The sequence below is a fragment of the Mus pahari genome, chromosome 8 (genome assembly GCF_900095145.1).
Source record: "Mus pahari chromosome 8, PAHARI_EIJ_v1.1, whole genome shotgun sequence".
NCBI lineage: Eukaryota > Metazoa > Chordata > Mammalia > Rodentia > Muridae > Mus > Mus pahari.
The window spans coordinates 66,140,813-66,157,178 of record NC_034597.1 but is presented as its reverse complement, the minus strand read 5'-3'; the positions used below and the strand labels follow the sequence as shown (position 1 = coordinate 66,157,178).

The 16,366-nt window shown below is 47.6% G+C and overlaps 1 protein-coding gene across 1 annotated transcript in view; it reads right to left on the bottom strand.

Moving 5' to 3' along the window:
* Erich6b (glutamate rich 6B) overlaps window positions 1-16,366 on the bottom strand; it is a 40,544-nt gene that overhangs the window by 11,691 nt on the left and 12,487 nt on the right. The window contains 4 exon segments of the mRNA XM_029541348.1: window positions 1,248-1,309; window positions 2,232-2,368; window positions 8,701-8,777; window positions 11,956-12,030. Coding sequence (XP_029397208.1) covers window positions 1,248-1,309; window positions 2,232-2,368; window positions 8,701-8,777; window positions 11,956-12,030 — 351 coding nt within the window.

The following is a 16,366-nucleotide window of genomic DNA, read 5'->3' as shown; positions in this document are numbered from 1 at the left end:
CTTGGGTTCTATAAGAGAGCAGGCTGAACAAGCCAGGGAAAGCAAACCAGTAAAGAACATCCCTCCATGGCCTCTGCATCAGCTCCTGCTTCCTGACTTGCTTGAGTTCCAGTCCTGACTTCCTGGGTGATGAACAGCAGTATGAAAGTGTAAGCTGAATAAACCCTTTCCTTCCCAACTTGCTTCTTGGTCATGATGTTTGTGCAGGAATAGAAACCCCGACTAAGACAGATGGCTTATAATGTAAGCTGTGTCATGCTTTTGTGTGTCCCCCTCCTCTTATTCCTCCCCTGTCCTCTTCTTTTTGTTTTTTGTTTTTTCGAGACAGAATTTCTTTATGTAGCTCTGCCTGTTCTGGAACTCACTCTGTAGCTGAGGCTGGCCTCTAACTTGCAGAGATCTGCCTGCCTCTGTCTTCTGAATGCTAAGATCAAAGGTGTGTGCAACCATGGCCATCTCTCGTAGCCTATTCATTGGAAAAGATGGTTTTAGATAGGAGATGCTATTTCATTTAATGATGCAAAATAAAATCACAAAGACTCTTGCTCTGAAATTACTAAGAATTTCAAGACAATGAATGCCAGTAGGACTTTAAAACATGCATTCCTCATGTGGCTCCCTGTATGATGGTGCACTGACTCAACCTTAGCATGGAAATTAGTGTGTTCAGAGATGTGGAAATTAGTGTGTTCAGAGATGTGGGGCAGTCTGTGGGGAATATGGGGCAATAGGTCAAACAAGTGAGCAACATCTCAAAGGCTTTCTTAGAACTGGCTGCATCAGAACCACAAAGGGGAAGCTACTCTTGGATTAGAACCATTGCTTTTCTGTGTAGATGGCTCAAATGCTTTAGGCTTTCAGGTGTCCAGAGAGACAGTGTAGGCAGGCATGATGGTGGTGCTTTATGGTGAATCCAGCCTTATATTATTTCACTTTCAAGTTACAAGTTATATTGGTTTGTTTTAACTGAAGGCCCAACTGGGGAATAACATGGGATTCTTAGTCTTCATTAGAAATTATGTAGATCAGGCTGGCCTGTGGGCCTGTCTGTGGATCAGTCTTGATTGTGGAAATTGTCATGATCATTCATTGATGTAGCAAGACACAGAGGATTGTGGGTGGTGCCACTCCCTAGGCAGGAGGTCCTGAATAGTAAGTATTAGAGAGGAGAAACCTAGCTGGAAGCAAGCAAGCAGGCGGGCAGAGAGCAGACATGCGTGGGTGGCGTCCGGAAGAATGATTCTTACTTTCACGTTGTTTCATAATCCACATAATTGTTTCTCTGTATCTTTCAAAATTTTTCTTCAACCTGAAGGGAATGAATGTAAACCATCTTTAAAAGTCAAGCTTAATTCATGTTTATATCTCACACTACATGTCACGGTGGGCCTAGAGGCTGTGGCATCTTACATCAGGGAAAGCGAGGCAGAGGACTCTGCTGTGTGACCCTGAGTTCCTTTTGGTCAGACCTCTTAAGAATTAAGGATGACACATCACATCTGCTCAGTGTTTCTCACATGGCTTGTAACTGATCAGTGTGGGCACTTGAATGGATCCCAAGTCTCTCAAAATGAGTCCAGTGAGGGTCATCATGGGCCCAAGGGCAGACTGGGAGGTCCAGCTGCCAGGGTAGCTGTATGAATTAAGTTCCTGCCACCACATTTTAAATGGCTTACCTGAATTACTTAGGGGTTACATCTGGACATGGCTTAGAAAATTATATTGTCTGCAAACTGACCAGAGCTATTTGAAACCCCTTGAAACTCAAAACAACAAGATACATTCATTCATTTCACTAGATCCAACCAAATAAATATGACACTGATATCCACGGGAGACAGACAGAAAATCAGTCATGGTAGGAAAACTTCAAGCAGGCTTAACCAATGTGATTTATCTTAAACGTCCAACCAAGCACCACCTCCTACAATGGTCAATGCCTTTTATCTGCATCCGTGTCAAGGTACAAAGCAAAGACACTGCTTGCCTCTGTTCTTGTTTTGTGCTTTGCATCCATATGATTTCCTTCCTTTCGAACTTCGGGTCTTGTGTACATCTGACATCTGCGTGTTATCTGTGTCCTTGTGTCTGGCTCGGGCTTGCTTCCTGACTCAGGACTCCAGCCTAAGCCTAGTTTGGTTCTCTTCCCCGGGTTGTAGTATTTACCCTTGCCCCATTCCACATCTGGCTTTCTGGAACCCACTGACCAGCCACCCTTGTCGGTTACTCACAAGATTCCCAGCTTCTTCCTGTTTTCACCTTCCATCAGCTTACTCAGGGGAATGTCCATGTCATCTCCCAGTTCCTCCTCCATTGCCAACTCCCGGAGGATCTCCCTAAACACAGACTGATAGGTGCTGGGGAGAGACTACAAAAGGATCACAAGATGAAATGGCCCAGAATTAGGATCAACGATGCTCTCTCAACCAATAACTTTTCTGACTCTAGGTGTGCCAGGTGACATCATCATACATGACTAATAAATACCCACCGTGTGTGTGTGTGTGTGTGTGTGTGTGAGAGAGAGAGAGAGAGAGAGAGAGAGAGAGAGAGAGAGAGAGAGAGAGAGAGAGAGAGAGAGAGAGAGAGAGAGAGAGAGAGAGGCTGCAGAAGAGCCGGAAGGATTCTCTTAAAGAAATCCTCCAGAGCCAGGGTGATGACCATCCGAGCCTAATGACCCCAGTTTCACTCCTAAAGCCCATGTAAAAAGGTAGATGTAGTAGCATTTGTCTGTAATCCCAGCATTCATATGGTGAGGCAGGAGGATTACTCAGAAGCTTGAGACCACAAGCATGGAGGACGCAGAGTGGCAGCAGAGCAGCAAGAGGGGGGGCTGGAGAGATGGCTCAGTGGTTAAGAGCACCAACTGCTCTTTCAGAGGTCCAGAGTTCAATTCCCAGTTACATATAAATGTGTAGTTATATAATATGCATTATGCACATATATATGTATATATGCATGTCCTTTCACATATATATGTGAAATATATATATATATATATATCAAGAGAGACTCTGTGTCAATAAGGGAAAGGCAAGAAGACATGTCTTCTGACTTCTACACACATGCTGTAGCATGAATGCACTCACATACATGCTCACACACACAAGCACATGCTACATAAAACTACAAAAGGATAAAAATAAAGAAATCTCCCATTACTGGGTAACCCTAGCTGAGTCTCACAGCACTGGGGATACGGAACCTGAAGAGGGCACCTCCTGTAGCCAGGCAGAAACCCCAGTAGAGTGATAGGGACACCAATCCACAAAACTTTTGACTCAAAATTTTTCCTGTCTACAAGACATGCAGAGATGAAGGATGAAGGAAAGACGGAGGGAATGGCCAACCGATACCTGGCCCAACTTGAGACCCATCCCATGGGCAAGCATCACGATTATTAATGACACTCTGTTATGCTTGCAGACAGGAGTCTAGCATGCTGTCCTCTGAGAGGCTCCACCCAGCAGCTGACTCGAACAGATGCAGACACCCACAGCCAAACAGTGGAGGGAGCTTGGGGGACTCTTAAGGAAGAGTTGAGGAAAGGAATGAGGGCCCCAAAGGGGATAGAAACTCTACAGGAAGACCAACAGAGTCAACTAACCTGAGCCCTTGAGGCTTTCAGAGACTGAGCCACCAACCAAAGAACATACATGGGCTGGACCTAGGCCTCCTCACACACATGTAGAAGCTGTGCAATTGGGCCCTCATGTGAGTCCCGAACAACTGGAGTAGGGTCTATTCCAAAAGCTGTTGACTGCATATGGGATATGTTCTTCTAGCTGGGCTGCCGCGTCTGGCCTCAGTGGGAGAGGATGCACCTAGCCTTACAGAGACTTGATGTGCCAGGGTGGGGGGATACCCAGGGGGTGTTCCATCCTGTCAGAGGAGAAAAGGGGGATAGGGGAAGGATTGTGGAAGTTGATGATGAGGGGGGCAGTGATCAGGATATAAAGCGAATAAATTAAAAAAAAAAAGAGAGAGAAATCTCCCATTGCTATCAGACCCTCCTCCTGTCTGCCCCCCACCCCCACCCCGAAAGATCATGTTTAGTATTTGTATGCTAAGAAGTCTTTTGGGAACATAAAATTATGTTTTGACTGTGAAGATAGTTATAGACTATAAACATGATTTCCCATTTGAAGTATGCAGCAAGCTTTCTGCATTCTACAAATGGCGGAGCTCCTGGGCATGGCTGGCTTACTCAGTGCCAAGGCTCTGTAACGTCTAGAGCAGTTGTGATAATGTTAGCTGTCTATGTGTTCATAAGTGGGACCATGCTGTGCCACGGCTGTGCCGCTATGACTGGCCCACAGGTGTGTCCTCACAGGGTTTCTTTCTCACATCTCTCTCGACAGATGACAAAGGCTGACTCCCTGGAGAGGAGCTAGGGATTGAAATCGTACCTGTCCCCAGCTCACCTCCAAGTTGAGGTTGCTATGGTTGATAATATTCCATATGTGATACCGGATTGGGTACCGTTCACATGTTAGCCTCCTACAGTGAGTGAGTGTCTAGCCTAACCCTTTCAAAGTTACATCTGATGTGGAACAGTTACGGGGATATAGCTTGTGGTTCGTGGTATTTCTAGGTTAAGGGGATAGCTTGGGGCTGGCCTTTCTGGTCCTCATCTCCCAGTTCCTCTTTTCCCCACTGCAGACACCATTGCTTCAGGTAAGCTTGAGGCTAAAGCCCTGGTGCTGGCATTTCTGCCTCCATGCTCCTGCTGATGGCCCTTCCCAGGGATGGCAAGAGTGCCTGGCCAGCCGGCTCTCAGCACACTTTACATTCCGTATTCTGTTTGCCAGGATGTACAGTGTCCACTGTAATCCCCCAGGCTATCAACGCAAGCGGATGGCTTCCCTCAAGGTTCTTGTCCTATCCTGCCCGTGCAGATTCACTTGATTTAACCAGTGTTGTGTACCTCCTAGATAAATCTTTGGTTGTTAGAATATGAAAATGTTTGCTTAGCCAGACTTGTGGTACATGTGTGTATCTTAGGAGTAAAAATAAGCAATAGTAATTAGAAGTAACAAGTGGACTGGGGTCTCAGGGTACCACTAGGAGGGCTTAAGCTCCCTCTGTTAAGTTGTATCCCAGTGGCTTTTGGGGTCCCCTCCAAAGTTTCCTCAGAAGTACTAGCAGATGCCTGTCTCAAGTGACACTTCTCCTAGGCTGGCTAAACTTGCTCATACATAGCTTCTATAGGTTGCTTGGAGAAATACTATTCTGCCACGTGATATTGTTGTGAGCCACACTTTGGATGTCGAATGTACCCGGAAGGTTCCATGTGTGAAGGCTGTAAGCCCCCCGATGGTAATGGAACCTTTAAGATATGGGACTTAGTGAGAGGTCCCTACGCTGTTGGAGGCATACTACCTCAGGGGGCTGTGTAACCTTCCTCTCCACCTGCCCCTTGCGTTTGGCTCAGGGTATGACAGAGGCCTGAAATGTCGGGGGCTACCCCATCCTAGATAAGAACCTGCAGAGCAGTGAGCCAAGTGTCCCTTTGTGGGTAGCTGTGCCAGGTGTTTTGTCATGGTGCTGTGGAGCTGTTAAACACGGTGCCCGTCAGGAGACGCTGGTGTCAGAGCCCCGATGCTCTGGCTCACGGGCATCCTGTCCTTGTGCAGTGGGGTGGCACTGGGATGGCACACGACAGTGTTGCCTAGCTCCCTTCTCTTTCTGTTTCAGTCTAAGATCCCAGCCCATGGAGAGCCGTCCCTCACAGACACGGCCAGAGCTTTGTCTCCTAGGTGCTTATAGATCCCACCAAGCTGGCCATCAGCGTTAACTACCACAACCTTCATCCCACATGTCTTAGACTCAGGAAAGACACAGAGAGAAGATGATAGAAGTCGACAGGAGAAGCCATCTTCAAGCCTGAGAGAGGCCTGGGGTGGAGCTTTCCCTCAGAGCTCTCAGACGGATCAAGGTTGCCAACACCTAGATTTTGGGCATCTAACATCCAGACCCGAAAGTCAACTTCTGCTGTTTAAGTAAATCCCTTCTTGCTACTTTGCTACAGAACTCTATAAACTAATGAGGATTCCATACCAACCGTCCCAACCAAGATCTTTCTCCAAGGCTCAAGATGGATGACTCTTGGCTTTTTTTGTTTTGTGTTGTTTTTCAAGATCGGGTTTCTCTGTGTAGCCTTGACTAGCCTGGAACTCACTCTGTAGACCAGGCTGGCTTTGAACTCAGAGATCTGCCTGCCTCTGCCTTCCGAGTTCTGGGATTAAAGGTGTAGGCAACCTCCACTGAGCTTACTCTTGGCTTTCAACTGGGCTTTACCTGGGTATCTTACAGGCCCTCAGCATTCAGTGAGGGAGCTTCTGACTTAACCTGCAAGGACGCCTTTTTCCTCTTTACTGTCCCAGTCTGCCGTGTGTTACTGCATCTTATGTCCTCAAGCAACCAGACAGCAGTGCACTTCACCTGTACTGACATTGTGAAGTTGCTTTTCTCTTTGTCCTCAATTTCTCCATTGCAACCCACCATCTATAAAGCTACCAGAGTGACTTTTAAAAATGTAAAATGGGTTCTCAGTGTTTCAGGGCCCTCTGGTTGGAGCTCTTAAATTATAAATTAACTATATCATATACACATACACATGTATGTATATATACACACATACATGTGTGTGTAAATTTTATCTATATCTCTATATATCAAATACACCTCACTTATACCTTTATTTTTATAGTTTATTTCTTTTTTAAATTTATTTATTTTAATTAGATATTTTCTTTATTTACATTTCAAATGTTATTCCCTTTCCTAGTTTCCTCTCTGAAAATCCCTTCTCCCCTCTCCCCTTCCCCCTCCTCCCTAACCTACCCTCTCAGGCTTCCTGGACCTGGCAGTCCCCTATACTGGGGCATAGAACCTCTACAGGACCAAGGGCCTCTCCTCCCATTGATGACCGACTAGGCCATCCTCTGCTACATATGCAGTTAGAGCCATGAGTCCCTCCATGTGTTTTCTTTGACTGGTGGTTTAGTCCCAGGGAGCTCTGGGGGTACCGGTTAGTTCATATTGTTGTTCCTCCTATGGGGATGCAAACCCCTTAGCTCCTTGGGTCCTTTCTCTAGCTCCTTCACTGGGGACCCTGTGGATCCAATGGATGGGTTATACTTTTCAAAAGATTCCTTACAGAAGTAAGAAAAAAGCCAAGTGACTTATGAAATACTTTTTGAGCCTCAAACAAGCTTTTAATAAACATAAGATGATAGCCAGCAGTCATAAGGAAAACTATTTCTCAATGAGACGAGGTAAAGATGAGAAGGGACCATGGGGTGGGGAAGACCAGGAAGGATTTGCAAGACTGAAAAGGACTGAAAAGGGGCTAGAGAGATGGCTCAGGGGTTAAGAGCACTGACTGCTCTTCCAGAGGTCCTGAGTTCAATGCCCGGCAGCCACAAGGTGGCTCACAACCATCTGTAACTCCAGTTCTAGGGGTTCTGACTCCCTCATCTGGCCTATGTAGGTACAGGCATGCACATGGTGCATAGACATTACTCACAGATAACACACGCATGCACGCACGCACGCACGCACGCACGCACGCACGCACGCACGCAAGATAAATACAACTTAAAGAAGTTCCCACAAGCCAAGAAGGAAAGACATAAGTATCCTGGGGGAAGAATGGCGGAAAGGCAGCGGCTGGGTCTTGCAGAAGAGACACGTGAAGCGCACGAGCAGGGAAGGCGCCCCGTTCTCACCCAGCCTGAGTGCCCACGGCAGCACAGCACTATTTCCACTCTGACAGATGGGTCCTGGTGGGGACCCTCGGGGATGGGCATTCTCTGTCTCTTGGGAAAAGGAAAACAGCCTAACATATTTGAACAGAAACTTGTGGGGCGGTGTGTGTGTGTGTGTGTGTGTGTGTGTGACAGGGCTTTACAATGTAGCCCAGGCAGAATCAAACTCACAGTCATCTTTCTTCACCTTCTCCTCCTCCCCCAGTGCTGGAATTACAGGTGTAGGCTATCACATACAGCTATCATCATCATCTTTTGCGTCAAGGATTCAGCCCCCCCCTCGTGTGTGTGTGTGTGTGTGTGTGTGTGTGTGTGGGTGTGTGTATGCCCATGTGTATGTATTTGTGTGTACTATATACTGTATATTCTGGAAAAATACCCAATGATAGGGATAGATATCAGTTAAATACATGTATAAGCTATGCAATGAAATACAGATTTCCAAAATATATTACTAAGGGAAAAGTAAGAAATAGACATGATGTATACTCTGGTCCCATGGTGGCTAGTTGTGCTATTGTAAGGATCAATATACTTAATATGTATTAGCATTTCCAGATGTGTTGTAAAGTACACTACGTAATAGCTATTTCTGGGAGGTAAGGAGGAGGGTTGAAACATTTATTTTACTGCCTTTTCACCATTTCAATATTTAAACAGCATGCACACAGGGTACCTTCAAGACTCAAAAATCTCGGTTGAACCAAACTACCTTAGGCAATGAATAAATCTGGTTATGTTTCACATCCTCTGGCGGCAAAGCCCTGGGGTGGTGAGGGGCTTGCGACAGGAGGTTCCTGCTCAGACCAGTTGTCCCCAGGAACGCTCTGGCAGGATGCCAAGTGTGGCCTGCTATTCCTGAGTCTTATGCAACTACATAAAGCCAGTCTCCTTTGAGGTAGGGGACTGTAGCTCTTCACCCACTTACTTTAAGGGTTCCCTCCTTCTGCTTGTCGAAAGGTTCATTCATGAGCGTGTCCCAGAAGACCCCTTGCTGGAAGCTGTCTGAGTTTTTTTCAGTTTGGGGAGGAACATCAAAAGGAAGCACATTCAGAGAGGGAAAAAATGGAGAGAGAAAAGAAAACAAGGATAAAAAGAAAGAGATTTATGGCTCATCATTTAAAAACAAACAAGCAAACAAACCAAATGAACAAAAACCTCACAGGCATCCATCCCCCAGGGAAGCATATTCATCAAATTATTCAACAGGAGCTAATAACAAAACAGGCATGGGATAAGTCATTTCAGTGGCTGATTTAAGGGAGCTGCTGTGGTCCTGGTGTCAGGTGACATCCCTGACTACAAGCAGTGAGTGCTCAGCGGCGCTGGGTTCTGTTTCTGTTCTGATGAGAACATTATCGTCCCCTGGAGGGTGGGGACAGGGCTGTATCAGGCCAGGATAAGAGGTGGACCTGTTTTATAAGACCTGTGCCACCCGCCATTCACCAGCCCTGTTCACACACTAGCCCTGCTCACACCCTAGCCCTGCTCACACCCTAGCTCTGTTTACACCCTAACTCTGTTCACACCGTAGCTCTGTTCACACACTAGCCCTGATCACACACTAGCCCTGTTCACACCCTAGCTCTGCTCATACCTTAGCCCTGCTCACACTTTAGCTGTGTTCACACCCCTAGCCCTGTTTACTCCCTAGCTCTGCTCACACCCTAGCCCTGCTCACACCCTACCTCTGCTCACACCCTACCTCTGCTCACACCCTACCTCTGTTCACCCCATAGTGCTGTTCACACCCTAGCCCTGCTCACCCCCCTGCTCTGCTCACCCCTAGCTCTGTTCACACCCTAGCCCTGCTCACACCCTACCTCTGCTCATACCCTAGTCCTTCATCCGTGCCATGAGGAAAAAAAGAAAGCTCATTTTTACAGTGGCTCAGAGGCAAGGGCTGACAGAGGGCAAGAGCTGGTATACACAGTTTCTGATAGCACATCCCCCTTTACCCACCTGTCCCTGTATCTGATTAAGAACCAATTTTGATTCCATTTTATTTTGGTGCAGCTCTTCTATGGCTCTCCTTGATAGAACTGAACCCGTGAACTTGTGGTGAACGTCTGAGCTGTGTACATTCCCACAGAGCCAAAACAACGATCTCCAGACCTTTGCGTGGTCACAGCTCACGCCGCCTGAGTCGTCTCCTTGACCCTTCTTTCTGAAACCTGGTTGTAGCCAGTGCCTCGCTAATCCTGTTTAGTGGGAGCTTCACACCCCGTGGCCCGAGCATCTCCATCCTGGCCTGGTTCCTCAGGGGTCCAGAACCATCTAGCTGGGTGTCTGGTCACTCTGGCTTGCCTTTGGTGAGAATCCCCTCCCCGAGACATCTCTTCACAGCCATTTCCACCCAGTCACCTCTCCATGCCCTTTGGATGTGACCCCCTCCTGTCAAGGCTATGTTTGTGATTGAGCTCCATCTTTCTCTCATTACAAACTCGCACTGCCAAGGTCCTTCCTGCATCCCCTAGTCTGACTGCACTGGTCCCCAGTAAGGCTTGTCTGGCTGCGCTTTTGTTTGACAGCAGATGAGGGGAGAGAGGAGAAAATGAGTGACTAGTCTAGGACCAGCTCTGCACAGTGGCAGCCCTACCCCAGAGATTAATGAGCACCCAGGCAAAATTCAGATCAATTTTAACTCCTCCACTCCTAGGTAGGTGAGGCAAAGAGCTAGGTTGGACTGACCACTGTGACACAAATCCACACGCTGTCCTAAAGTCTGGCTACCCGGACTATGATCCATGAATCATCACAAGGAACGGAGAGCCCACTAGAAGGTCAACGTTTTTCAGACCTTGCCATTTAGCATCTGCACTCAAACAGGATTCCCATTACAAGGGGAGAATTCTTCCACGGAGGCATATTTCCAATGCAACTGTGTTGCATGTTGACATTTGAACAGTGTTTCTCCAAAACAACCGGGCTGGCAATGGACTCAGGAGTATCTGGGATGGATAGTCTGGAGTTTGAGAGAGTTTGTTGGACAGGCTACTGGGTATGGGTGGGTACAGAATAGGATATTTCAGATCAGAACATCTCTACCCCTTCCCTTCAGTTTAGTCCCTACATTGCTTTCTGGCGAGCATTGTTCTGGGCCGTCGCTCATGTCTTGTGATGAAGGGGTGCTGTGCAGGCTGGGATGCTCCACCCAATGGATTTTTCTCCTGCCTGCGACTCTCATGGGGGTCAGCTTAGCCCTCAGTGGCAACCACGTACTAAAGGGAGGGACTCAGGTGTAGACATGCCAAGCTTCCCCGCCCTCCACCATTGGATTAGTGTATGATGAGACACAGCAGACCTCAGGAAAGCTGTTTCTCTTACCTCACACACTCAGATAGAGCCTAGAACCACTTTAAACGTGGGCGTTCCTCCTTGCACCAAGGCTGCTGAACATAGGTGTAGACTTCTAGCCCTGTCTCAGGTGGGCCATTCTGTCTCACTCTGGAGACTCTGTCTTCTTTGGGAGGTTTGGGGGCTGTGTGCCAGCATGTGCCCAGGTTCCCTTCCAGGACTTGGTATAAGCTGGATTAGCAAGGGAGCCACCACCTGGGGCCCCTTCCCGGCCCACAGTCCTCTGCAAGAATCTCTAAATAATGGGTCAAGTTGACTCTTATTATAACTTTCCTCTTTCTCTGTTTCAATTGCTGAAATGCCACGAGTGTGGACCCTGAGGGAACTGACTTTAAAATCACCTCTTAAGCAGCTGAGGGGTAAGAGGAGGTCATGGAGGGCGAGAGCTCTCGGGCAGAGAGGGGTTTTCTAGGCCCACAGCAGTGTGGGTGGGGCCTGTAGTGTGCACTCACTAAGCTTGGGCCCCCTCTCCTCGGTCCTATCTCTTCTTTCTCATTAGGGTTTGGATTGGGTTTTGTTGATTTCAGTGCACAAAAGGTGTCATTGGATGAGCTGTGCATAACAACCGTCATCTTCCCCCCCTGCCTCCGATCCAGGGTACTGTTTCCTTTCCTTTCAAAGCATCCATGCCCCTGCCTCTGATTCAGTGTCTCTCCTTGTGCTGTGTTCCAGGGATGACGCCTCGGCTGTCCTTGGAGCTTAATTGAGGTTGCCTGGCTGAAGGAGGGCTTTCATCAGCAGGGACCCAGCTAATTCTGTGCTTCCCACCTCCTTGGGTCTGGATTCATCACTTCTACAGTCATTTTAAAATCAGCACAATCATTACCTTCCAGGTCAGTTTTCGAATAGATTAGCATGGAGGAATGTTGATCCAGTCTTGTTTTGGATTTTAAGGATAGTCCTGTGAAAAGATGAGAGTGGCCAGTCTGATTTTAGTCTTGGGCTTGGCAATGGGTCCATGTTTTACACATGGGGCCTATCTTGGTACCCAAGGGCCGAGCTGGGGAGGAGGCTGTAGGGTGTGGCTGCCTTAACTTGGATGCCCCCCCCTTTCCTTTTCTGGTGACTTATTGAAAGAGTAAATCATAAGTGTCCCTGGCTGGAGGCCCAGAGGAGAGGAATTTTAACTCTTGCTCTAGGGACAAGAGGGCCAGGTGGCTCTGAGGCTGGCTCATCAAGGCAAAGAAGTCCCTCTGCTTTTCTCAATCCCGGAGCTCCCCAGGAGACACACAACAGGTACTGTCTGTCTGGGAGACGGATGTGCTGAGCTTGCATTTCATTTACTGTGTTTTCCTTAGACCTTTATAAAGCACGCTGTGGTCACTCTGATTTATGTCTTCTAAAGCTTTCCTGTTCCTGCTCCTCTGTGCTGGCATCTCTTCTTATTCCTCAACAGGTGTGCACCCAAGTACGTGCACACAAGCACACTCTTACATATACATATACACATACACACTCTCTCACACACACTCTCATGCACATATATATGCTTACGTACACAAATACACACAAAACTTGCATTATCTCTCTCTGATATACACATTCTCTCTGTCTCTGTCTCTCTGTCTCTCTGTCTCTCTAGCTCTGTGTATCTGTATCTCTGTCTCTGTCTCTGTCACACACACACACACACACACACACACTCACACACACACACTCACTCACAATCTATGTTCCATTCTTGGCAGCAGAAGAGGAAGAGGCTCACGAGGACAAGAAGGGAATCTGCTGCACCTTTCTGGGAGGGTTGGGTTTGCATCAGGGTCTCAGTGCTCAGATGAGAGGACTCATATGGACACTGACAGCACCACTATTTTTTTTTTTTTCAGCTTGAGTCCCACCCAGCACTCCCATAGGTCAAGGACACCAAGCCCAGAAATGTATGTCTTGGTTAGAGTTTCTGTTGCTGTGATGAAACACCATGACCAAAACATCTTGGGGTGGAAAGGGTTTATTTGGCTTACACTTCAACATTGCAGTCCATCACTGAAAGAAGCCAGGACAGGAACTCAAACAGGGCAGGGACCTGGAGGCAGGAGCTGATGCAGAGGCCATGGAGGGTGCTGCTTACTGGCTTGCTCCCTGTGGCTTGCTCAGCCTGTTTTCTAATAGGACCCAGAACCACCAGCCCAGGGGTGGCCCAGTTCTGTTATTGCTTCATCATCGTGCTTCAGCTTCCAGCTCTTATTGCTCTGACTTGTCCCCAAACACTGAGAAGCTGTTGGACATTAAAGGCCTGGTGGGATTCGGAGCTGCAGGATTATTACATTTGCCTATGGCTGTTTTGCCAAGAAATGCCAACCAACATTAAATGACTGTCCCCGCTAGCTGTATATTAGTTTGTTGAGGGCATTTTACTCTCAACATCTGCTGTAGATTGGCGCAAGCTCATCTCCCTGATTCCCCATAATTCCTCAGATCCCAGAAAGATGGTTGAGCCAGTCTCTGTATATTTGGAGGCTATTTGGTCTAGGTCAGAAGGCAACAGTTGTTATCCTCTTCTGACTTTTTCAACAACCTTGGTTTCCACTGCTTCTTATTCGGTTTGCTGTGCTTTTTCTATTCTGAAGATGATTTTCTTTGCCAGTGAAGTAAAAAATGAAATGGTGCTTGTAGAACACAACTCTGTGCCATCTGCCAGCACTGGCAGTGCCCGTGGGGCTGTCATAGTCTTTTTTGTGCTCTAGTTACATTGTAACAGGACCCAGGGGCTGGAGACACAGCTCAGTGGTTCACAGTAAGTGCAGCTCTCGCAGAAGACCTTTATTTGATCTGCAGCACCCATATCAGGTGGCTCACAACTGTCGAAAACTGCTGCTGTAGGGGATCCAGCGCCATCTTCTGGCTTCTATGGGTACTGCACACATGGTGCACATATAGACAAGCAGGTCTACAAATAAAATAGTCACTGTTTTTTATTTCTGTTGTTACTGTTGTTATTGGAAAGGAATATTTATCCTGGGATTCAGTTTTCCTGACCACGTTCTTAAAGTTCAGAATCATTTTTCTCCATTTATGCTTGGGAATCCTTTTCTTCTTCTTTTCTTTTCTTTTCTTTTCTTTCTTTTTTTCTTTTTTTCTTTTACCTCTGTACATGATTGTTTGGATAGAATCCCAGTGACCTAGTATGTGACTTTGGTGGAGGACATTCAGGATGCCCAAGTCACTGGGTTTCACTTTCAGCACTGAAAAAAGAACCCAAGCTCACGTCCACCAAAGTGCGCGCGCGCGCACACACACACACACACACACACACACACACACACACACAGTGGTTCATACTCTGGGGAGTTTCCCAACCCTAGCCACATCTCTCTTGCCAGGGGGCTTGTACAATCACTCCCAAGCTTATCCACATTTTCAAACACAGTGCTTTTGTTATATACAATTCTGTTTCTTTGGAGTAAGGTGTGTGTGTGTGTGTGTGTGTGTGTGTGTGTGTGTGTGTGTGTGTGTTTACCAGCACAATCTAATCTTGAATCAGGAGTGGGGTTCAATCATCTTGTCAAAAGCATTTGACAAAATACATATAGCTGCTAGCTACATGCCAGGCACCAAGCTTGATTTCCCTGAGCATAGATATAAGGTTAGGATTTCTGGTCTCCTTTGTTTATGACCCACCATATGTCTAGATAGACTGTCTCTTGGGGCTGTAAATAGTCTTGCTGGCTCTCCCCTCTGGACCAGGAGTCATTTCCTGCTCTTTAGCATTCTTTCCACGTCAGACTTGACAGCCTCTGGGAGAACTAGCTTCAAGGATTTATCTGGGAAGTTTTGTGAGTGAAATCTGTGCCATCTGAGACACTGTTTCTGACCTGTGGGTATGGAACAATTTCATAACAAAGAATTCCTCAGATACAAGTGCCTTGGTCCCACGAGACTCATCCTGAGCTAGATAAAGCTCCTCAGGTCTCCACTGTTTATGTTGCTAAGTCTTCCAGGGACTGTGCTAACAATGGAGACTTCAGGTCATCGCAGGCAAGGGTTCGAAATCAGCATCTTTGCTGGGTCTGACATGGAGGACACTCAGGTTTCCACCCGAGTCTCACCTCCATCCTCCCCTGCTGGCCTTCAGTCCTGAGTCGTCAGCCCTGTGGTGGTCTTCTGCCAGTTGCCATGTTGCTGCAGTAAGTGGGAAGTGCTTTCTCCCTGTGTGTACTTCCCACAGATCCTTATCTGTCCCTGTCCTGTGTAGGGATCTCCAGTAAAGTGTGCCACGGTGGCAGAGATCTTTCTCTTCCTACAGAGTGGGTTTCTGTGCCCCTCTCTTTCCTACCTCCTAATCTCGAGCTTCTCCACCATCCTGGACCCATGCTTCTGTCTCTTACCTGCATCCCTCACATATCCCCTTTGGGGAAGTCACAAGCTCTCTCATCTCTCTAGGTGTGACAGTGGGCGTGTCTGCATCCTTTGGGACTTTGGTCTGTGCACACAGTATGATGATGAGGCTGAGGACGGGAAGTCACTTGAAATCATTTCGCAGGAGGCACGATGGGTTTGCCTCTGGAAGCTGCCTCCATCGGTTAGCCTGGTCATATGACCTGAGAGGCTGCCCTCGGGAAGGGCAACCTTCCTTAGCCAGCTTGGCTTTTTAGAACATAGTATGCTCTTGGTATTTGGCAGTGCACCAGGCCCCGAGAGATGCTAAATCTCCCCACCCCTTGTCCCATTTTCTCCATTCATTAACCTTACAGTCATGTGCCTGCTACCATCAGAGTCCTCCAGAAAGATTATAATCCACAGGCAGAAGAGGAAAGACGATCCTTCAGGAGTTCTTGATAACTTCTCCTTCTTCCTGGTGCTTCAGTCTCTGCTGCAATAACTAATGGGGAAGGGGGGCGGGTCCCTCTTCCTAAGGTTTGCTGGGACGAACTGACAAGAGACAAACTAAGTAGAACTGATAGAGAAACATACGGTGCTCGGAGCACCCACAAAGCGTTATCACCTTAGAAGTTTCTATACCCCATTCTGTGATATGGGGGCCGGGTGGTGGGGCAGGATCAGAAATACAGTCAGGTTTTATAAGAACAGTACACGAGATCTTGGTCCCAGTGCTCTGCCGGGGAAAGGGTGGACTAGAGAAGAGTCACAGCTTCTGGGAAGGAACCTGTGTCTGGTTCTGGTCATCCGGCGCCTTTCCCCGCCCAAGTAGGGGTGTTCTACCGGGACCAGTCCACAGGTCTGACTAGGCATCAGGCGCCTTTCCCTGCCCGCCCGAGGAGAGGTGGAGAGGTGTT